The sequence below is a fragment of the Salmo trutta genome, chromosome 12 (genome assembly GCF_901001165.1).
Source record: "Salmo trutta chromosome 12, fSalTru1.1, whole genome shotgun sequence".
Taxonomy (NCBI): domain Eukaryota; kingdom Metazoa; phylum Chordata; class Actinopteri; order Salmoniformes; family Salmonidae; genus Salmo; species Salmo trutta.
Window position 1 is genome coordinate 86148419 of NC_042968.1, and position 25024 is coordinate 86173442.

At 43.8% G+C, this 25024-nt stretch overlaps 1 protein-coding gene and 1 long non-coding RNA gene across 2 annotated transcripts; one reads left to right on the forward strand and one right to left on the reverse strand.

Annotated features, from left to right (window-relative positions):
- Positions 1-8963: 8963 nt before the first annotated feature.
- Positions 8964-9772, reverse strand: LOC115204557 (uncharacterized). Its single transcript, XR_003880384.1, has 2 exons — positions 9648-9772; positions 8964-9071 (listed from the first exon to the last, which is right to left on the reverse strand). It is a non-coding gene; the product is annotated as an uncharacterized LOC115204557 (long non-coding RNA).
- A 6194-nt stretch (positions 9773-15966) lies between these two features.
- LOC115204553 (claudin-4-like) lies at positions 15967-17608 on the forward strand. Its single transcript, XM_029770218.1, has one exon. It carries the CDS (start codon positions 16038-16040, stop codon positions 17088-17090), a length of 1053 nt encoding a protein of 350 aa, XP_029626078.1. The 5' UTR covers positions 15967-16037; the 3' UTR covers positions 17091-17608.
- The last annotated feature ends 7416 nt before the right edge of the window (positions 17609-25024 follow it).

Here is a 25024-nt window from a genome sequence, read left to right on the forward strand (position 1 = left end):
TGTTGCTCCCAGCCTATAGACAGAAACTAATACAGGAAACGCCCGTGCTCAGGTCTGTTCTACGCTGTTCCAACCAATCTGATTCCACGCTTCAAGATTGCTTCGATCACATGGACTGGGACATGTTCCGGATAGCATCGAACAACAACATTGATGTATACGGTTCGGTGAGCGAGTTTATTAGCAAATGCATCGGTGACGTTGTACCAACAGCGACTTTTAAAACCTTCCTCAACCAGAAACCGTGGACTGATGGCCGCATTTGCGCAAAACTGAAAGCGCGAACCACTGCTTTTAATCAGGGCAAGGCGACCGGAAACATGACGATAACAAACTGTGTAGCTATTCCCTCCACAAGGCAATCAAACAAGCTAAGCGTCAGTATAGAGACATAGTAGAGTCGCAATTCAATGGCTCAGACACCAGAGGAATGTGGCAGGGTCTACAGTCAATCACGGACTACAAAAAGAAAACCAGGCTAGTCGCGGATCCCGATGTCTTTCTCCCAGACAAACTAAACAACTTCTTTGCTCGCATTGACGACAATATAGTGCCACCGACACTGCCCGCTACCAAAACCTGTGGGCTCTCCTTCACAGCAGCCAACGTGAGTAAAACATTTAAACGTGTTAACCCTCGCAAGGCTGCTGGCCGAGACGACATCCCTAGCTGCGTCCTCAGATCATGCGCAGACCAAATCAAATCAAATTTATTTATATAGCCCTTCTTACATCAGCTGATATCTCAAAGTGCTGTACAGAAACCCAGCCTAAAACCCCAAACAGCAAGCAATGCAGGTGTAGAAGCACGGTGGCTAGGAAAAACTCCCTAGAAAGGCCAAAACCTAGGAAGAAACCTAGAGAGGAACCAGGCTTTGAGGGGTGGCCAGTCCTCTTCTGGCTGTGCCGGGTGGAGATTAAAACAGAACATGGCCAAGATGTTCAAATGTTCATAAATGACCAGCATGGTCAAATAATGATAATCACAGTTGTCGAGGGTGCAACAAGTCAGCACCTCAAGAGTAAATGTCAGTTGGCTTTTCATAGCCGATCATTGAGAGTATCTCTATCGCTCCTGCTGTCTCTAGAGAGTTGAAAACAGCAGGTCTGGGACAGGTAGCACGTCCGGTGAACAGGTCAGGGTTCCATAGCCGCAGGCAGAACAGTTGAAACTGGAGCAGCAGCACAGCCAGGTGGACTGGGGACAGGAAGGAGTCATCATGTCAGGTAGTTCTGAGGCATGGTCCTAGGGCTCAGGTCCTCCGAGAGAGAGAAAGAAAGAAAGAAAGAAAGAAAGAAAGAGAGAAAGAGATAATTAGAGAGAGCATACTTAAATTCACACAGGACACCGGATAAGACAGGAGAAATACTCCAGATATAACAGACTGACCCTAGCCCCCCAACACATAAACTACTGCAGCATAAATACTGGAGGCTGAGAGAGGAGGGGTCAAGAGAGACTGTGGCCCCATCCAACGATACCCCCGGACAGGACCAAACAGGAAGGATCTAACCCTACCCACTTTGCCAAAGCACAGCCCCCACACACCTAGAGGGATATCTTCAAACACCAACTTACCATCCTGAGACAAGGCCGAGTATAGCCCACAAAGATCTCCCCCACGGCACAACCCAAGGGGGGGCGCCAACCCAGACAGGAAGACCACGTCAGTGACTCAACCCACTCAAGTGACGCACCCCTCCTAGGGACGGCATGGAAGAACACCAATAAGCCAGTGACTCAGCCCTTGTAATAGGGTTAGAGGCAGAGAATCCCAGTGGAGAGAGGGGAACTCGCAAGGCAGATACAGCAAGGGCGGTTCGTTGCTCCAGAGCCTTTCCATTCACCTTCACACTCCTGGGCCAGACTACACTCAATCATAGGACCCACTGAAGAGATGAGTCTTCAGTAAAGACTTAAAGGTTGAGACCGAGTCTGCATCGCTCACATGGGTAGGCAGACTTTTCCATAAAAATGGAGCTCTATAGTAGAAAGCCCAGCCTCCAGCTGTTTGCTTAGAAATTCTAGGGACAATTAGGAGGCCTGCGTCTTGTGACCGTAGCGTACGTGTAGGTATGTACGGCAGAACCAAATCGGAAAGATAGGTAGGAGCAAGCCCATGTAATGCTTTGTAGGTTAGCAGTAAAACCTTGAAATCAGCCCTTGCCTTAACAGGAAGCCAGTGTAGGGAGGCTAGCACTGGAGTAATATGATCAAATTTTTTGGTTCTAGTCAGGATTCTAGCAGCCGTATTTAGCACTAACTGAAGTTTATTTAGTGCTTTATCTGGGTAGCCGGAAAGTAGAGCATTGCAGTAGTCCAACCTAGAAGTAACAAAAGCATGGATTAATTTTTCTGCATCATTTGTGGACAGAAAGTTTCTGATTTTTGCAATGTTACGTAGATGGGAAAAAGCTGCCCTTGAAACAGTCTTGATATGTTCTTCAAAAGAGAGATCAGGGTCCAGAGTAACGCCAAGGTCCTTCACAGTTTTATTTGAGACGACTGTACAACCATCAAGATTAATTGTCAGATTTAACAGAATATCTCTTTGTTTCTTGGGCCCTAGAACAAGCATCTCTGTTTTGTCCGAGTTTAAAAGTAGAAAGTTTGCAGCCATCCACTTCCTTATGTCTGAAACACAGGCTTCTAGCGAGGGCAATTTGGGGGCTTCACCATGTTTCATTGAAATGTACAGCTGTGTGTCATCCGCATAGCAGTGAAATTTAACATTATGTTTTCGAATGACATCCCCAAGATGTAAAATATATAATGAAAACAATAGTGGTCATAAAACGGAACCTTGAGGAACACCGAAATTTACAGTTGATTTGTCAGAGGACAAACCATTCACAGAGACAAACTGATATCTTTGACAGATAAGATCTAAACCAGGCTAGAACTTGTCCGTGTAGACCAATTTGGGTTTCAAATCTCTCCAAAAGAATGTGGTATCAAAAGCAGCACTAAGGTCTAGGAGCACGAGGACAGATCCAGAGCCTTGGTCTGACATCATTAAAAGGTAATTTACCACCTTCACAAGTGCAGTCTCAGTGCTATGATGGGGTCTAAAACCAGACTGAAGCGTTTCGTATACATTGTTTGTCTTCAGGAAGGCAGTGAGTTGCTGCGCAACAGCTTTTTCAAATATTTTTGAGAGGAATGGAAGATTCGATATAGGCCGATAGTTTTTTATATTGTCTGGGTCAAGGTTTGGCTTTTTCAAGAGAGGCTTTATTACTGCCACTTTTAGTGAGTTTGGTACACATCTGGTGGATAGAGAGCCGTTTATGTTCAACATAGGAGGGCCAAGCACAGGAAGCTGCTCTTTCAGTAGTTTAGTTGGAATAGGGTCCAGTTTGCAGCATGAGGGTTTAGAGGCCATGTTATTTTCATCATTGTGTCAAGAGATATAGTACTAAAACACTTTAGTGTCTCCCTTGATCCTAGGACCTGGCAGAGTTGTGCAGACTCAGGACAACGGAGCTTTGGAGGAATACGCAGATTTAAAGAGGAGTCCGTAATTTGCTTTCTAATGATCATGATCTTTTCCTCAAAGAAGTTCATGAATGTATTACTGCTGAAGTGAAAGCCATCCTCTCTTGGGGAATGCTGCTTTTTAGTTAGGTTTGCGACAGTATCAAAAATAAATTTCGGATTGTTCTTATTTTCCTCAATTAAGTTGGAAAAATAGGATGATCGAGCAGCAGTGAGGGCTCTTCGATACTGCACGGTACTGTCTTTCCAAGCTCGTCGGAAGACTTCCAGTTTGGTATGGCGCCATTTCCGTTCTAATTTTCTGGAAGCTTGCTTCAGAGCTCGTGTATTTTCTGTATACCAGGGAGCTAGTTTCTTATGACAAATGTTTTTAGTTTTTAGGGGTGCAACTGCATCTAGGGTATTGCGCAAAGTTAAATTGAGTTCCTCAGTTAAGTGGTTAACTTCTATGGGCTAGGTGGGACGCTAGGCAAATTCAAAAACAACAAAATGTCATAATTCAACTTTCTCAAACATACAACTATTTTACACCATTTTAAAGATAAACTTCTCATTAATCTAACCACATTATCTGATTTCAAAAAGACTTTACAGCGAAAGCAAAACATTATGTTAGGAGAGTACATAGACAAAAATAATCACACAGCCATTTTCCAAGCAAAGACATGTGTCAATAAAACCCAAACACAGCTAAATGAAGCACTAACCTTTGACGATCTTCATCAGATGACACTCCTAGGACATTATGTTACACAATACATGTATGTTTTGTTCGATAAAGTTCATATTTATATCCAAAAACAGCATTTTACATTGGCGCGTGATGTTCAGAAAATGTATTCCCACCAAAACGGCCGGTGAATGTGCACATCAATTTACAAAAATACTCATCATAAACGTTGACAAAATATATAACAATTATTTTATGAATTATAGATAGACTACCCCTGGATGCAACCGCTGTGTCAGATTTTAAAATAGCTTTACGGAGAAAGCACATTTTTCAATTTTCTGAGTACATAGCTCAGCCATCACGGTGAGCTATTCAGACACCCGCCAAGTTCGGGGCAACCTAAACTCAGAATTAGTATTAGAAATATGCTCTTACCTTTGCTGATCTTCGTCAGAATGCACTCCCAGGACTGCTTCTTCCACAAGAAATGCTGTTTTTGTTCGAAATAATCCATATTTATGTACAAATACCTTCGTTTTGTTAGTGCGTACAGATCACTTATCCAAAGGCATAACGTGCGAGCGCGGAACGAGAGTCGAAAAGTCTAAATGTTCCATTATCGTACCTAGAAGCATGTCAAACGCTGTTTAAAATCAATCTTTATGGTATTTTTAACGTAAAATTGCGATAATATTCCAACCGGACAATAGCATATTCATTCAAGAAGAAAAAGCAGGAGGGGCGCGCTCGCGGGACCGAGCATATCCAATTCCTTTGTTGCCAGGCAGACCACTCAGTAACTGACCTCCTATACTCTGCCCAGTGACAGGAAAATGCTCAAACCACTTTCTGAAGGCTTTAGACAGCCAATGGAAGCCTTAGGAAGTGCAACGTCACCCCACAGACACTGGAGCTTCGATAGAGAATCAAAAGAAGAAGTACATTTCTCAGACTTTTCACTTCCTGCTTGGATTTTTCTCAGGTTTTTGCCTGCCATATGAGTTCTGTTATACTCACAGACACCATTCAAACAGTTTTAGAAACTTCAGTGTGTTTTCTATCCAAATCTACTAATAATATGTTTTTCATCCGGCCGTGAAAATACTGCCCCCTAGCACAGACAGATAACTAATTTTTGTCCTCTGATGTCCTTGGGTAGGCAGAGGGAGTCTGGAAGGGCATCAAGGAACCTTTGGGTTGTCTGAGAATTTATAGCACAACTTTTGATGCTCCTTGGTTGGGGTCTGAGCAGATTATTTGTTGCGATTGCAAACGTAATAAAATGGTGGTCCGATAGTCCAGGATTATGAGGAAAAACATTAAGATCCACAACATTTATTCCACGTGACAAAACTAGGTCCAGAGTATGACTGTGGCAGTGAGTAGGTCCAGAGACATGTTGGACAAAACCCACTGAGTCGATGATGGCTCCGAAAGCCTTTTGTAGTGGGTTTGTGGACTTTTCCATGTGAATATTAAAGTCACAAAAAAATTTAATTTTATCTGCTGTGACTACAATGTCCGATAGGAATTCAGGGAACTCGGTGAGGAACGCTGTATATGGCCCAGGAGGCCTGTAAACAGTAGCTATAAAAAGTGATTGAGTAGGCTGCATAGATTTCATGACTAGGAGCTGAAAAGACGAAAACGTTGGTTTTTTTTGTAAATTGAAATTTGCTGTCGTAAATGTTAGCAACACCTCCGCCTTTGCGGGATGCACGGGGGATATGGTCACTAGTGTAACCAGGAGGTGAGGCCTCATTTAAAACAGTAAATTCATCAGGCTTAAGCCATGTTTCAGTCAGGCCAATCACATCAAGATTATGATCAGTGATTAGTTCATTGACTATAACTGCCTTTGAAGTGAGGGATCTAACATTAAGTAGCCCTATTTTGAGATGTGAGGTATCACGATCTCTTTCAGTAATGGCAGGAATGGAGGAGGTCTTTATTCTAGTGAGATTGCTAAAGCGAACACTGCCATGTTTAGTTTTGCCCAACCTAGGTCGAGGCACAGACACGGTCTCAATGGGGATAGCTGAGCTGACTACATTGACTGTGCTAGACCAGCTGGCTGGTGTGTTTATGGACATATTCAATCAATCCCTATCCCAGTCTGCTGTTCCCACATCATTCAAGAGGGTCACCATTGTTCCTGTTCCCAAGAAAGCTAAGGTAACTGAGTTAAACGACTTTCGCCCCGTAGCAGTCATTTCCGTCATCATGAAGTGCTTTGAGAGACTAGTCAAGGACCATATCACCTCCACCCTACTGACACACTAGACCCACTCCAATTTGTTTACCGCCCCAATAGGTCCACAGACGACGCAATCGCAATCACACTGCACACTGCCCTAACCCATCTGGACAAGAGGAATACCTATGTAAGAATGCTGTTCATCGAACACGGCTCAACATTTAACACCATAGTACCCTCCAAACACGTCATTAAGCTCGAGAACCTGGGTCTCGACCCCGCCCTGTGCAACTGGGTCCTGGGCATTCTGACGGGCTGCCCCCAGGTGGTGAGGGTAGGAAACAACAGCCCCACACTGGGGCCCCACAAGGGTGCGTTCTCAGCCCTCTGCTGTACTCCCTGTTTACCCATGACTGCGTGGCCATGCACGCCTCCAACTCAATCATCAAGTTTGCAGACGACACTACAGTGGTAGGCTTGATTACAAAACACGACGAGACGGCCTACAGGGAGGAGGTGAGGGCCCTCAGAGTGGGGTGTCAGGAAAACAACCTCACACTCAATGTCAACAAAACAAAGGAGATGGTCATGGACTTCAGGAAACAGCAGAGGGAGCACCCCCCTATCCACATCGACGGGACAGTAGTGGAGAAGGTGGAAAGTTTTAAGATCCTCGGCGTACACATCACGGACAAACTGAAATGGTCCACCCCCACAGACAGCGTGATGAAGAAGGCGCAACAGTGCCTCTTCAATCTCAGGACGCTGAAGAAATTTGGCTTGTCACCAATAAAACTCACAAAATTTTACAGATGCACAATCGAGGGTATTCTGTCGGGCTGTTATCACCACCTGGTACGGCAACTGCTCCGCCCACAACCGCAAGGCTCTCCAGAGGGTAGTGAGGTCTGCACAATGCATCACTGGGGGCAATATACCTGCCTTCCAAGACACCTACACCACCCGATGTCACAGGAAGGCCAAAAAGATAATCATGGACAACAACCACCCGAGCCACTGCCTGATCACCCCGCTATCATCCAGAAGGTGAGGTCAGTACAGGTGCATCAAAGCTGGGACCGAGAGACTGAAAAAAGCTTCTATCTCAAGGCCATCAGACTGTTAAACAGCCATCACTAACATTGTGTGGCTGCTGCCAACATACTGACTCAAATCTTTCGCCACTTTAATAATTAAAAATTGAATGTAATAAATGTATCATTAGTCACTTTAAACAATGCCACTTTATATAATGTTTACATACCCTACATTACTCATCTCAGTGATGGGGGGTGTGACTATCCTCATCTGTGTTTATTTTTATTTGACCTTTATTTAACTAGGCAAGTCAGTTTAGAACAATTTCTAATTTTCAATGACGGCCTTGGAACAGTGGGTTAACTGCCTTGTTCAGGGGCAGAACGACAGATTTGTACCTTGTCAGCTCAGGGATTCAATCTTGCAACCTTTCGGTTACTGGCACAACGCTTTAACCACTAGGCTACCTGCCACCCCAGAGCCTGATCACCTTTGTGATCAGACTCACTCAGGATGGGGGAGTCGTCACAGAGAGAGAGCTTTTCCTGCTGTGCTTTCTCTTTGATCAACATCTTATATTCTGAGTTTCCACCCTGGGCCAATACCCTCTATCTTGACATAGGGTTAGTCTGCTCTGATAGCACTGTGCCATGCCAGGGGATGGTCTGCTCTGATAGCACTGTGCCATGCCAGGGGATGGTCTGCTCTGATAGCACTGTGCCATGCCAGGGGATGGTCTGCTCTGATAGCACTGTGCCATGCCAGGGGATGGTCTGCTCTGATAGCACTGTGCCATGCCAGGGGATGGTCTGTGTGGAAAATTAAGTTGCTTACATTGCCCTCATTGTAGCAGTCAGCAAATAGTGTCTCTGGACTGTCCTTGTGGAGCTTTTTGTATACTTATTCCCTGCAGTGTTATTTTTTGTATCCAACAGGTACTGTACTGGAATGACATCTGCGCATGGATAAGCTGCGCATGGATAAGCTGCGCATGGATAAGCTTCTGCATTTGGGTGGTGGAGGTTGTAAAATTCTCCTGCCATTGTTGGGCTCAGGCGTTTTCATACCTCTCACTTCACACTTCAGTGCTATTTGAAGCTGCAGCCAGGTCTCTTCTGTCCTAGCAGCTTGGTAGCTTAGTAGCCTTATTTACTTACTTTATATAACAAAATGAACTAGAGATTTATTGTCTTTCACTTTTTGGCTTCAGATGTAGCTTCGGACTGAATATTACTCACTCAGTTTTGTGTTGGATGGTATTTCCAGGTTTCCGCTGTGTTTCTTCTGCAGGTTTTGTTTGTTAGAAGTTTTTTCTTGATAGTCCTTGGTAGTAACAGGTTATTTTGTTCAAAATCAAGGTTTTAGGTATGGAATTGTGATTTGGATTGAAGGTTTTAATGTTGACGTTAATATCCTGTATAAGTCCTTGCTAAAATAAATAAATAACATTTATCCAACTCTAATTGTATATTTTTGCAGAAGAATTCAGGAGCCCATGAGCTCACTACCTTCCCTCTCTTAATTATTTGTCTCTCTCTCTCTACCTTTCCCTCTGTCTCTATATTCTTCTTTCATCTCTTCTTTCTTTACCACATGTACTCTTTCCTTTCTCCCCTTTTCTCCCCGCTCTGCCTGATATCTACTATGAGGCCCAGTCATCCATACCTGGTATTACAACAGACTGGACACGTTCTCCTTGATATCTACTATGAGGCCCAGTCATCCATACCTGGTATTACAACAGACTGGACACGTTCTCCTTGATATCTACTATGAGGCCCAGTCATCCATACCTGGTATTACAACAGACTGGACACGTTCTCCCTGATATCTACAATGAGGCCCAGTCATCCATACCTGGTATTACAACAGACTGGACACGTTCTCCCTGATATCTACTATGAGGCCCAGTCATCCATACCTGGTATTACAACAGACTGGACACGTTCTCCTTGATATCTACTATGAGGCCCAGTCTTCCATACCTGGTATTATAACAGACTGGACACGTTCTCCCTGATATCTACTATGAGGCCCAGTCTTCCATACCTGGTATTATAACAGACTGGACACGTTCTCTCTGATATCTATTATGAGGCCCAGTCTTCCATACCTGGTATTACAACAGACTGGACACGTTCTCCCTGATATCTACAATGAGGCCCAGTCATCCATACCTGGTATTACAACAGACTGGACACGTTCTCTCTGATATCTATTATGAGGCCCAGTCTTCCATACCTGGTATTACAACAGACTGGACACGTTCTCCTTGATATCTACTATGAGGCCCAGTCATCCATACCTGGTATTATAACAGACTGGACACGTTCTCTCTGATATCTATTATGAGGCCCAGTCTTCCATACCTGGTATTACAACAGACTGGACACGTTCTCCCTGATATCTACTATGAGGCCCAGTCATCCATACCTGGTATTACAACAGACTGGACACGTTCTCCTTGATATCTACTATGAGGCCCAGTCTTCCATGCCTGGTATTACAACAGACTGGACATGTGTGTGGTCTACACAGTGGATCTGAGGTACAGTTTCTGTCCATTCTTCAATTAATAGATTGTATTTCATTCATAGTCTCAAAGTCTCAAAGTGTCAAATTCCCCCTTGCGATTTTTAAGACAGCTAATAGGGTCCTGCTCTAATTCTGCCTTTATAAGGAAAAACAACATGACAACTGATTGGTTTATTGGATTATTGTGGTTGGCTTGAAAAAATACAGACACCCGATTGGTTGATGCTTGGCAGTGAGTTCTGTGAATAAGATCAAGGCTGGGAAAATAGGGCCTCCCCTTCTGCTTAAGTTACCTCCAGTTCACAGATCTGATAGGAATGGATGGGTGAAAGCAACATGGCAGAATGGAGGTGGGGTTATCCGTCTATCACACTCTAGACAACTCATATAGATCAAAGATGCATAGTTTATCTACATTTACAGTGGGGGGGGAAAGTATTTGATCCCCTGCTGGTTTTGTACGTTTGCCCTCTTACAAAGAAATGATCAGTCTATAATTTTAATAGTAGGTTTATTTGAACAGTGAGAGACAGAATAACAACAAAAAAATCCAGAAAAACTCATGTCAAAAATGTTATAAAATTATTTGCATTTTAATGAGGGAAATAAGTATTTGACCCCTATGCCAAACATGACTTAGCACTTGGTGGCAAAACCCTTGTTGGCAATCACAGAGGTCAGATGTTTCTTTTAGTTGGCCACCAGGTTTGCACACATCTCAGGAGGGATTTTGTCCCACTCCTCTTTGCAGATCTTCTCCAAGTCATTAAGGTTTCGAGGCTGACGTTTGGCAACTCGAACCTTCAGCTCCCTTCACAGATTTTCTATGAGATTAAGGTCTGGAGACTGGCTAGGCCACTCCAGGACCTTAATGTGCTTATTCTTGAGCCACTCCTTTGTTGCCTTGGCTGTGTGTTTTGGGTCATTGTCATGCTGGAATACCCATCCACGACCCATTTTCAATGCCCTGGCTGAGGGAAGGAGGTTCTCACCCAAGATTTGACGGTACATGGCCCCGTCCATCGTCCCTTTGATGCAGTGAAGTTGTCCTGTCCCCTTAGCAGAAAAACACCCCCAAAGCATAATGTTTCCACCTCCATGTTTGACAGTGGGGTCATAGGCAGCATTCCTCCTCCTCCAAACACGGTGAGTTGAGTTGATGTCAAAGAGCTCCATATTGGTCTCATCTGACCACAACACTTTCACCAGTTGTCCTCTGAGTCATTCAGATGTTCATTGGCAAACTTCAGACGGGCATGTATATGTATTCTTGAGAAGGGGGACATTGTGGGCGCTACAGGATTTCAGTCCTTCACGGCGTAGTGTGTTACCAATTGTTTTCTTGGTGACTATGGTCCCAGCTGCCTTGAGATCATTGACAAGATCCTCCCGTGTAGTTCTGGGCTGATTCCTCACTGTTCTCATGATCATTGCAACTCCACGTGGTGAGATATTGCATGGAGCCCCAGGCTGAGGGATATTGACAGTTCTTTTGTGTTTCTTCCAGTTGCAAATAATCGCACCAAATGTTGTCACCTTCTCACCAAGCTGCTTGGCGATGGTCTTGTAGCCCATTCCAGCCTTGTGTAGGTCTACAATCTTGTCCCTGACATCCTTGGAGAGCTCTTTGGTCTTGGCCATGGTGGAGAGTTTGGAATCTGATTGATTGATTGCTTCTGTGGACAGGTGTCTTTTTTACAGGTAACAAGCTGCAGTAAGGAGCACTCCCTTTAAAAGTGTGCTCCTAATCCCAGCTCGTTACCTGTATAAAATACACCTGGGAGCCAGAAACCTTTCTGATTGAGAGGGGGTCAAATACTTATTTCCCGCATTAAAATGCAAATCAATTTATAACATTTTTGACATGCGTTTTTCTGGATATTTTTGATGTTATTCTGTCTGTCACTGTTCAAATAAACCTACCATTAAAATTATAGACTGACCCTTTCTTTGTCAGTAGGCAAACGTACAAAATCAGCAGGGGATCAAATACTTTTGTCCCCCACTGTGTCCAACTCTAATCCCCCATACGCACATAAATACATACACACATCTCTTTCTCTCTTCCTCCCTTTCTCTGAACTAATATATTTAAACCAACTCCTGCAGTGGTTTCGTGCACCAGTCAGGTGTCTAGAGTCCTGGCACGCCAGGCTGTGAAGCAAACCCTAACATCCGACATGCATGTGGCATTATATGACTGAGTAAGTAATGGTGCTGTTTGAATCTGGGCAGTTTAGAAATGTGAATAAATATATAAACCCACACACCTGTAGTCCAAGGAACAGGTCAGACTGGTTCAGGTGTACACAGGTGCCGTACCTCACTCTTCTTCGCTGGCGACACGCAGCGCTCCATACTCCATTACATTAAAACCATATTCCAATATAATGTTTTAAATCTGCTGCCTTCGTACTTCCATTAATTTAGTGTTTAAAATTGAACCAGCAACATGATTCAGTGTTTTTAAAAACATTAATATTTATAGTTTAAGAACGTATAATAAAGATATATGTCCATGACTGCAGACATGTAATACACTTCTGTTAATGCTTTATAACAACAGTGAACAGTTCTTTCCTCATCTCTGGACTGTGTAAATATGATGTGTGTGGAACCTGTTTTACAGCATGCCTGGAATGCAGAGAGATAGTGAAGAGAAGAGAGATGCTGTGGTGGTGTCCCAAATGCTACCCTATTCCCTATATAGTGCACTACTTTTGACCAAAGCTCTGGATGGAGTGCACGATGTAGGGAATAGGGTGCCATTTGGAATGTAGATACCGGGTCTGTCATCCAGCTCATTCAAATGAAACAAAATACAATTGTATTTGTCACGTGCTTCGATAAACAACAATGCAGAAAAAAATGTTTTGGTAGAAAAATTGAAAACACAAGAAATAAATACACAATGATTAACGATAACGTGGCTACATACACAGGGTACCGGTACTGAGTCCATGTGCCGGTATCATGGTGATCATGTGATCACATAGACGCTGTGTGCCTTTGGATTCAGTTTGGTTCATCAGTGTCATGACGTTGCCCTCTTTGGGTACAGCGAGCACAGTTGACCCCCTCCCTCTGCACCAGCCTTTTCTATGTGCCATCCCCCTACCTCTGTCTCCCACACCCAGGCTGCTGTGGTCAGAAGAGGTTGTAAATTCCTATGAGGAGACCCTCTCACAGTATAGAGAGAGAGTGAGTTTCATAGAGAACACAAAGGAGTTCATCCACCTCACAGAACTGGAGAACCGAACAACATTTATGTTCTGGAGAAGGTATAAAAGATCGGTGAAGAATCCAGCTATGAACTGGTCCATTTGGTACAATTTTGTGAAACTCATGAGAAACAATACGGCCACATTACCATAATCATGTTTATACAATAGCCTCAGCTATGAGACTTACATCAAATGGTTGTATAAAATGAATGAATAAGGATGAAACTGTTTGTGAAATTGTGTAATGTGATTTTGGACTGTTTAATGAAGGAAACTCCAATTCCCTTTGGAGTTTAACTAAATCAGAGGACCACCCATGAGCACAGTTATGGTCTGGCGTCATGGGACAGGCCCTTTTCTGCTCTTCCGAATAAAACCCCCACCTAGGTTTTCTATCACCAGACCGAGCTTACCTCAATTACGAGATGGCTAAAGGTTCGAGACCAGCTTACCTCGATAATAAGAGGGCCAAGGTTTGACCATGCATTTCTCTTGATGAACGTTTAACCATACCACGTGGTTAAACTCTTAGACTATCGATACCGACAGAATAAGAACAAGTCTTTGATATTAATTACTAGTCTGCAGCTAGGAATTCGGTATCATTGAACGCGAAGACCGACAACCGCCGAACCACTATTCTATAACGACATAAATGAATGTCACTCTGAACTACCCATTCTAACCACGACGGAGAGAGAGAGGGCGGACAGACTCTCCAACAGAAACAAACTTTTCAACAGAGATCCCGACGACACACTGAGTATAAATATATATATATTGCTTGCAATTGTTCCCGAATGAGTGAGCGTCCATGTGCAAAGGATTAGCATTTCAATTGTTATAATTATCAACTCTGTGTAGTGCCTTCTCAGTTGACCGCCCACTCCCCTTTTGTCTAACAAGCCGCCATGCCGGTTTAGCCCACTAGGGCACATTCCCCTATTATTTCCTTGTAACCATATCTACTGTTTGTTATGCATTTCTGTGAATTACTTAGTTAGTAAATAAATGATTTTAAGACAATTGATGTATGGATGACTCATAGTGAAGACTGGGTTCGTGCAGATAACCAACAATTTACATCATTTGGAATGAGACTGACGTGAGGTAAAGAATACACCATTAATCAGAAGACTAATTGATCAGATATTAAAATAACTGAAAGTTATATTAGGAAAATTAGAACTTTGTAATCTGAATATTTTCCTTGGTGCCCCGACTTCCTAGTTAATTACAGTTACACGATTAATCAGTTTAATCGCGTAATAATAATTACAGAGAGTTAATTGATAAATACTTCTTCAGTTTTAATGATGCCAAAGACACGACATCAGTAAAAGGGTAATCCCTAGAACTCACCTGTCTGTTACTCCCTTCTCTGTTACTCCCTTCTCTGTTACTCCCCTGCCTGTTACTCCCCTGCCTGTTACTCTCCTGTCTGTTACTCTATACTACTCCACAGGTCTGTTACTCCCCTGTCTGTTACTCCACTGTCTGTTACTCCCTGTCTGTTACTCCCCTGTCTGTTACTCTCCTGTCTGTAACTCCCCTGTCTGTTACTCTCCTGTCTATTACTCCCCTGTCTGTTACCCTCCCGTCTGTTACTTTCCTGTCTGTTAACTCCTCTCTGTTACTCTCCTATGTTACTCCCCTGTCTGTTACTCCACTGTCTGTTACTCCCTGTCTATTACTCCCTGTCTGTAACTCCCCTGTCTGTTACTACCCTGTCTGTTACTCCCATGTCTGTTACTACCCTGTCTGTAACTCCCCTGTCTGTTACTCCCCTGTCTGTAACTCCCATGTCTGTTACTCCCCTGTCTGTTACTCCCATGTCTGTTACTCCCCTGTCTGTTACTCCTCTGTCTGTTACTACACCTGTCTGCTCTCTGTTCATCTGTCTTTGCAGGAGATTTTAACTGTAAGTTTTGCTAAACCATAAGACAAACATTTGCATTTGTAAAGCACTTCTCTTCACCTCAAAGGGCTGTACATATCCTAGGGCTCTATTTTAACAAATCTAACACAATGGTAAATTTTAGCGACTGCATTGGGAAGAACAAAAAAAGCTTTCATTGAGGGGAGTGGTGGCTATGCTTGGTGTTTAATCAAATTAAATGAAAAATAAGCAATCTGATTTTTAAAACCAAAATAATATTTCTAAATAGGACGGGGTCAGAAGCACAATATAATACATGTCATCTCTTGTTCCATGGTACTGGTGCTCACGTGGGCCTTCATGTCTTAACACATAACATTTACACTTCTGTACAAAATACTAGGCTCCAGTCAGTTGTATTGTGACCTATGTGCGAGACACATTCTCAAAAACATCTGTCGTTGATATGGCATTACAGAAGGACTGAATAGTTTGGAGGAGCACGCCTTGAGTGCTGATCTTGGGTCAGTTTAGCATTTTCCCCACTAATGGTTAAGGTTAGGATTGGGTTGAGGGAAGACTGAAACAGGTTTTATTATGTCTTTAGTCCAAATCAGATTGGGAAGCTTTCATTTTCATCAGATTCCTATAACATGTCTTGGTATTTATTATATTATAATTATCCCTACTTGGTAATTATTGTTTTATTCCAGGTTGGATCTCAACATTCCATATTGTTACACAAGGCTGTTTGATGAGTTTGAAACTGAGTAGAGTTTTTCACACATTTGAGTCGCAACCACATCCTGCCCCACATACGTATTGATAGGATTTAAGTTTCCATGACAACAGATTTCAGTGACATCACAGCATCGAGTAGTTATAGAGGTCTTCTGAGTGGATCAGCTCTCCATTCTTACAGAAGACCTCAGGAACAAACTTCGGATTGAACGAATGTGCTGAACGAGACGCAGTCAGGGAGACAGCAATTTGATGGGCATGGATATCATGGATATCGTGTTTACCGTGGCAATGGTGGAGGTCGTGTGCATCGCCCTTGGAGTCATAGGATTAATACTGACCATTGTGATCTGTGCTCTCCCCACCTGGAGGGTGACAACCATTATAACAGGTAACGTTGCCACCACAGAGGTGGTCTGGTACGGCCTGTGGATGAGATGTGCGACCCAAGGCACAGGACAGACACAGTGTGACAACTATTGGAGATATAATCTGCAGCCTGCCAGAGCCATGATCCCCACTGCCATCATCCTGGTGGTTCTGGGGGTCATGGTCTCCATGGTCGGAGCCAAGCGCACCAACTGCATCAAAGACAAAACGTCTCAGGCCAAGATGATAATTATCGCTGGAATACTTTTCATCCTGGCTGGAATTCTCATCCTCATCCCTGTTTCCTTGGTTGCCATACCAATTATCAACGACTCCTCCACGCGGATCGAAGAGAAGCCTGAGCTGGGGAACTCACTGTACCTCGGCTGGGTGGCAGCCTCCCTGCTCCTGATTGGAGGGGTCACACTGTGCATCAAAGAGGGAGTCTTTGGATGGATAATGGGAATCTTTGGATGGATAGTCTCCCTAGTGCCCTGTGTTATCTCTGTATGGTTCCCATACAATCATTATCCTGAGCCCCAATATAGGAACATATGGAAGATTCTGATGACGACCTCCATCTCCTCCATCCTGGGAGCTCTAGGAGTGATGGGGTCCATCTTTGGGACCAAATGCTGTAACTGCATCAGGAGTAACAGGACCAGGGTCAAGGCCAGGTTTATCGTTGGAACATTCTTCATCCTGGCTGGTATCCTGCAGCTCACCACTCTGTTTTTGGTTGACCATTACTTAAGAACGGATTTCCACCTGCAGCTCTACCCTTTCGTCCTGTTTACCCAACATCACCTGGTTATTTTAGCTGAAGTCTGTAGGTGGTCAGCCTCCATGCTCCTGATAGGAGGGACCATACTCTGCTGCTCCATATTCAAGAGGAACCAGTCAGACTCATCGATGGCTCAATCAACCTCCCGCTAACAGCTCTGTCTTCAATAGGTCATAGAGGAGTTTATGTCATATTGTGGTGGGATCATAGTCTGGTGTAGCTGCTGCTACGGCTTTAACAGAGAGGCTGTACTTTCTTTAAATGAAAACAATGGAGATAATATAATTGTGATTCTATATGTAATTCTATGATAAAACAACCTCTATACTTTCTGTTCAATGTTAGAATATCGGAAGGGACCAGATAGGTGTGAAAGCAACATAGTTATTGTTCCACCTTGTCTTTAATCAGTCCAAGAGGAGTTTATGACATATTGTGTTCAAATATTCAGATAACTTAGACTGGGAGGAGAAGTTCCTGAGGAGACTGCAATGAAGGGACATATTCTGACTGTTTCCTCTCTGATGTCCTATACCAGTATTGATATTTCTCTTTATGTTTCTTTAAAATGGGATGAATTTATTAAGTAGAGAAAGAATTGAATCAGTAGTTGATTGTTTAACCCTGTTAAATATGTTCAAATAAAATAATTGTATCTGACTGAAAAACATTTCCTGGTTGCAGTTGTGCATTTCCTGTTTATGTTCACTACATCACCAACAAGCCTACAGTCAATGACTGGGAACTTCTGACTGAAACACACATATATACAGTTGAAGTCGGAAGTTTACATACACCTTAGCCAAATACATTTAAATTCAGTTTTTCACAATTCCCGACATTTAATCCAAGTAAAAATTCCCTGTATTAGGTCAGTTAGGATCACCACTTTATTTTAAGAATGTGAAATGTCAGTAGAGAGAATAATTTATTTCAGCTTTTATTATCTTTCTTCACTTTCCCAGTGGGTCAGAAGTTTACACACACTCAGTTAGTACTTGGTAACATTGCCTTTAAATTGTTTTACTTGGGTCAAACGTTTAGGTAGCCTTCCACAAGCTTCCCACAATAAGTTGGGTGAATTTTGGCCCATTCCTCCTGACAGAGCTGGTGTAACTGAGTCAGGTTTGTAGGCCTCCTTGCTCGCACATGCTTTTTCAGTTTTTCCTACACATTTTCTATAGGATTGAGGTCAGGGCTTTGTGATGGCAACTCCAATACCTTGACTTTGTTGTCCTTAAGCCATTTTGCCAGAACCTTTGAAGTATGCTTGGGGTCATTGTCCATTTAGAAGACACATTTGCGACCAAGCTTTAACTTCCTGACTGATGTCTTGAGATGTTGCTTCAATATATCAACGTAAATTTCCTTCCTCATGTAGGCATCTATTTTGTGAAGTGCACCAGTCCCTCCTGCAGCGAAGCACTCCCACAACATGATGCTGCCACCCTGTCCTTCACGTTCGGGATGGTGTTCTTCAGCTTGCAAGCCTCCCCCTTTTTCCTCCAAACATAACGATGGTCATTATGGCCAAACAGTTCTGTTTTTGTTTCATCAGACCAGAGGACATTTCTCCAAAAAGTACGATCTTTGTCCCCATCTGCAGTTGCAAATCGTAGTCTGGCTGTTTTATGGCGGTTTTGGAGCAGTGGCTTCTTCCTTGCTGAGTGGCCTTTCAGGTTATGTCGATATAGGACTCGTTTTACTGTGGATATAGATACGTTTGTACCTGTTTTCTCCAGCATCTTCACAAGGTCCTTTGCTGTTGTTCTGGAATTGATTTGCACGTTTCGGAGAAAAGTACTTTCATCTCTAGGAGACAGAACGCGTCTCCTTCCTGAGCGGTATGACGGCTGCGTGGTCCCATGGTGTTTTTACTTGCATACTATTGTTTGTACAGCTGAACGTGGTACCTTCAGGCGTTTGGAAATTACTCCCAAGGATGAACCAGACTTGTGGAGTTCCACAATTTTTTCCTGATGCCATGGGTGATTTCCTTAGATTTTCCCATTATGCCAAGCAAGGAGGCACTGAGTTTGAAGGTAGGCCTTGAAATACATCCACAGGTACAACTCCAATTGACTCAAATGATGTCAATTAGCCTATCAGAAGCTTCTAAAGCCATGACATTATTTTCTAGAATTTTCCAAGCTGTTTAAAGGCACAGTCAAAGGCACAGTCAACTTAATGTATGTACATTTCTGACCCACTGGAGTTGTGATACAATGAAATATAATTGAAATAATCAGTCTGTAAACAATTGTAGGAAAAATTACTTGTGTCATGCACAAAGTAGATGTCCTAACCGACTTGCCAAAACTATAGCTTGTTGACAAGAAATTGTGGAATGGTTTAAAAATGAGTTTTAATGACTCCAACCTAAGTGTACGTAAACTTCTGACTTCAACTGTATCAGAGTGTAGAAGTATTTCAAGCCAAGTCCATGAAACAGGTAGCATTAGTCTATTTAGTGTATTACATAGTTAATTTCAGTCCATGAATCCAACCTTACAATTATTTATTTTACACTCAAGGGTTTTTCAGCATGTAGTTTCAATCTATTGATGTGTACTTTGAGGCCCAGTCCTTTTTTCATTGCCCCTCAGAACAGGCTTTGGGGTGTAGGGGGATGTTGACCCTAGTTGCTGATCATGGGTCAGTTTAGCATTTTCCCCACTTATGACTGAGGTCAAATCAAATCAAATGTTATTTGTCACATACACGTGGTTAACAAATGTTAATGTGAGTGTAGTGAAATGCTTGTGCTTCTAGATCCGACCATGCAGTAATATCTAACAAGTAATCTAACCTAACAATTTCACAACAACTACCTTATACACACACAAGTGTTAAGGAATTAATAAGAATATGTACATAAAAATATATGATTGAGCGATGGCCGAACGGCATAGGCAAGATGCAGTAGATGGTATAGAGTACAGTGTATATATATATATGAGATGAGTAAAGTAGGGTATGTAAACATTATATAAAGTGGCATTGTTTAAAGTGGCAAGTGATACATTTATTACATACATTTTTTCATTATTAAAGTGGCTAGAGATGAGTCAGTATGTTGGCAGCAGCCACTCAATGTTAGTAATGACTATTTAACAGTCTAATGACCTTGAGATAGAAGCTGTTTTTCAGTCTCTCGGTCCGAGCTTTGATGCACCTGTACTGACCTTACCTTCTGGATGATAACGGGGTGAACAGGCAGCAGCTCGGGTGGTTGTTGTCCTTGATGATCTTTTTGGCCTTCCTGTGACATCCGGTGGTGTAGGTGTCCTGGAGAGCAGGTAGTTTGCCCCCGGTGATGCATTGTGCAGACCTCACTACCCTCTGGAGAGCCTTGCGGTTGTGGGTGGAGCAATTTCCGTACCAGGCGGTGATACAGCCCGACAGGATGCTCTCGATTGTGCATCTGTAAAAGTTTGTGAGTGTTTTTGGTGACAAGCCGAATTTGTTCAGCCTCCTGAGGTTGAAGAGGTGCTGCTGCGCCTTCTTCACCACGCTGTCTGTGTGGGTGGACTATTTCAATTTGTCCGTGATGTGTACGCAGAGGAACTTAAAACTATCCACCTTCTCCAATACTGTCCCATCAATGTGGATAGGAGGCTGCTCCCTCAACTGTTTCCTGAAGTCCACGATCATCTCCTTTGTTTTGTTGACATTGAGTGTGAGGTTATTTTCCTGACAACACACTCCGAGGGCCCTCACCTCCTCCCTGTAGGTCGTCTCGTCGTTGGTAATCAAGCCTACCACTGTAGTGTCGTCTGCAAACTTGATGACTGAGTTGGAGGCGTGCATGGCCACACAGCCATGGGTAAACTGAGAGTACAGGAAAGGGCTGAGAACGCACCCTTGAGGGGCCCCAGTGTTGAGGATCAACGGGGTGGAGATGTTGTTACCTACCCTCACCACCTGGGGGCGGCCCGTCAGGAAGTCCAGGACCAAGTTGCACAGGGCGGGGTCGAGACCCAGGGTCTCGAGGTTAATGACGAGTTTGGAGGGTACTATGGTGTTAAATGCTGAGCTGTAGTCGATGAACAGCATTCTTACATAGGTATTCCTCTTGTCCAGATGGGTTAGGGCAGTGTGCAGTGTGATTGTGATTGTGTTGTCTGTGGACCTATTGGGGCGGTAAGCAAATTGGAGTGGGTCTAGTGTGTCAGGTAGGGTGGAGGTGATATGGTCCTTGACTAGTCTCTCAAAGCACTTGAGTGCTATGGGGCACTCACTTCCACAGCAGACTGGGATAAGCAGACTGGGATAAGAATTGATTGAATATGTCCATAAACACACCAGCCAGCTGGTCTGCGCATGCTCTGAGGACGCGGCTGGGGATGCCGTCTGGGCTGGCAGCCTTGCGAGGGTTAACACGTTTAAATGTTTTACTCACTTTGTCTGCAGTGAAGGAGAGCCCACAGGTTTTGGTAGCGCGCTGTGTCAGTGGCACTGTGTTTTCCTCAAAGCGAGCAAAGAAGTTGTTTAGATTGTCTGGGAGCAAGACATCGTGGTCCGCGACGGGGCTGGTTTTCCATTTGTAGTCCGTGATTGACTGTAGACCCTGCCACATACCTCTCGTGTCTGAGCCGTTGAATTGCGACTCTACTTTGTCTCTATACTGATGCTTAGCTTGTTTGATTGTCACCTTGCCCCGATTAAAAGCAGTGGTTCGCGCTTTCAGTTTTGCGCGAATGCTGCCATCAATCCATGGTTTCTGGTTGGGGATGTTTTAGTAGACGCTGTGGGTACAACATCATTGATGCACTTGCTAATAAACTCGCTCACCGAATCAGCGTATTCATCAATGTTATTGTCCGACTGTCACAAGGGTCATCAAAAGGGGACCAAGGGGCAGCGTGTAAAGTGCTCATATTTCCTTTATTAATGAAAACACTTAAACCAAAATAACAAAAACGGCAGCCAACAGTTCCGTAAGGTACACTGACAAAACGGAAAACAACTACCCACAAAACCCAAAGGAAAAACAGGCTGCCTAAGTATGGCTTCCAATCAGAGCCAACGATAGACACCTGCCTCTGATTTGAAACCATACCCGGCCAAAACATAGAAAACAAAACATAGAAATAGACATTTAGAAAAAGCCCACATATAAACAGAAAACCCAAAACAACCACCTGTCACGCCCTGACCACTCTACTATGGAAAATTACCTCTTCCAAGGGTCAGGACGTGACAGTACCCCCCCCCCAAAGGTGCAGACCCCGACTGCCCCAAACAAAAACCAACAAAAACAACCCCAAACACAAAGGGAGGGAAGGGAAGGTGACAAACGTCTATGGCGGCTCATGTGCTACACCCAGACCCTTCCTCTCCCTCCGATCCTCCAGCAACGGAGGTGGCTCCGGCTCAGGACGTAACCCCCATTCCGCCCGCAGATCCCTCCACTTTTGTAACAAAGGCCTGTGGATCATTATCGGAGGAATTGGACTGTAGATCATTACCGGAAGCTCTGTGCTGTAGACCACCGCTGGAGGTTCTGACCTACAGACCACCGCTGGAGGTTTTGACCTACTGGCCGCCGCAGGAGGATCTGGGTTGCAGGCCGCCGCTGGAGGATCTGGGCTGCAGGCCGCCGCTGAAGGCTCTGGGCTGCAGGCCGCCGCTGAAGGCTCCGGGCTGCAGACCGCCGCTGAAGACTCCGGGCTGCAGACCGTCGCTGGAGGCTCCGGGCTGAGGAGCGTCGCTGGAGGCTCCCGACTGCGGAGCGTCGCTGGAGGCTCTGGACTGGAGAGCATCTCTGTAGGTTCCGGACTGGGGATCTTCGCTGCAGGCTCCGTGCCATGGACAATCACTACTGGTTCCGCGCCATGGATCATCACTGGAGGCTTTGTGCCATGGATCATCATTATAGGCTTCGTGCCATGGATCATCACTGGAGGCTTCGTGCCATGGATCATCCCTACAGGCTCCGGGCCATGGATCATCACTGGAAGCTTCGTGCCATGGATCATCCCTACAGGCTTCGGGCCATGGATCATCACTGGAGGCTTCGTGCCATGGATTATTACTGGAGGCTTCGGACCATTGATCATCACTGGAGGCTTCCTATGGGGAGCTGGGCCCGGTCTCACCAGACTGGGGAGACACACTGAGGACCGCGTGCTCAAAGCAGGCACCGGCCGTACTGACAACTGCAAGCAGACTGGTGGCACCATAGGTCCCAGAGCGGTGGGGCAATTTTTACCCTCTGGGGCCCAGAGTTTTTCCTTATCTGTTAATCTAACCAGGAAAACTCTGGACACTATAAGCTATGACAGTGATTAATCAGTTGTAAAAAGCTTTTTATAAGGGCAATGATGGGACCAGTTTTTCCTAAATCAGGTCACATGGTTTTAAAACACGGATGAAAAAAAACTCCTGGCCCTAGGTGGGATGAAAACCCTGTCAAACTGCAGCAACCTTATACTTATCCATATTAATTATATTTAGACTAGAATAGGAAGGGGATTTCCTCTGCCCAGACACAGAGACAACAACTGATAGACAATAGAACTCACAGGGCTAAGCTTTATGAATGTTTGCATCATGCAGTTCTATGCAACTGTAGGCCTTATAAAAAATGAACTCACATCTGTCATCACTATTATGTTGATTGATTAATTCCAGTTAATACTTTTTGGATTGAAAACATATTGGCACCCTAGCCAGTCCAATTTTCAATAAACCAAATTTGATCACATTCACATTTTCTCCTGACATACAAATGGACTATGAATACATAACATTAGTTTACTTTGACTAAATGGACAGCACATACACTGTAGGCTGGATGCATCTGCTAATATTAGTAGCCTACAGTTGATCAGAATGAAAAATGGTCTAGTTTTCATCCCATACAGCAGATTTCTAATGTTTAGGTGTTTTTGATTGTCTCTGTCTGGAGTGATTATGTGTTTTAATCTTTGCAAAAATAAATACCAGAGGATAGTGGAAAGCCTACAGCAGCGCACGCGAAAAAATGCGCTGCGTCAACCTCTCTCTTTAATCCTTTAATGGATGAGGTGATGGAAGACATCAAATCATTCAGAATTGATTTCTACATCCCAGAAAAGACAGTCGAAAGTTCAATATGTTCAGCAAGTAAAATATTGTTACGTGCAGTTACCTCTGCAAGCTCATTGTAGTTTCCCTTGTCGGCGGAACTTTCCCTCTCATAGTGTCCTCTAAAAGAAAATTATTTCACTCTTTGAGAACATCCCTGTTTCTTCTTGCTTTCTTGTTGTGTCGCGCAGTCTGAATATACAGACCTTCGTCTTGATCGATGCAGCTTTTTCTCAGAATCCTGAATCTGATGTGTGCATTTACTTGCTGTCTGCTGAACGATCAATGTTCTTTTGGTCACTGTACCCACCTTTCGACCAAGGCTCAGACTTTCCAAATAGCAGGCAAGGCCAGCAATACAGGCAGCTTGATGAAAGGCTCCTTGTTAACCAGCTATACTTTTGATACCAGTTGTTATTGAACGCCCTCACCTTTTCATCCTTCTTAATGAAACTGATCTCAGGCAGAGGTCGACCCTCACTTTTAATTTGCACCGTGTACCCCAGAGAATGAAAGGGGTTCTTCAACAAAAAGTCATCAACATTTCGGCAGCGGTGGCCATTCTACCATTCTGGCGGAGAAAACTGCACACTCATGCTGGAAGCTAGCTAGCTACTGAAGTTAACAAGGGAAATTTAAATAAATTGCACAAACTGGACACAAAAATAAAGTTCTAAAACCAAGAAAACAATTTATAATATACTTCCTCTGTCTCCTGTAAATTGAAAAAAATCTTTTGAATTGAATAATATCAAAAAAATGCTCAACTATCACTTTTCACTCTTAATCTCTATTCAACAATGTCACCAAGCTTCTCAACACATAGAAGCCCCATAATGCTCTGTGGCACAATCCCAATACAACTCACAAGGTTCATTCTCTGATCCTAATTCTATGATTGGATGGACAACATGTCTATTCATACAGCAAAAGTTTTGATTGGATGGATGATGTCCTCCGGAAGTGGTCATAACTACCATTTATGTCTATGGAAGGGGGTGAGGCCTACGAGGTT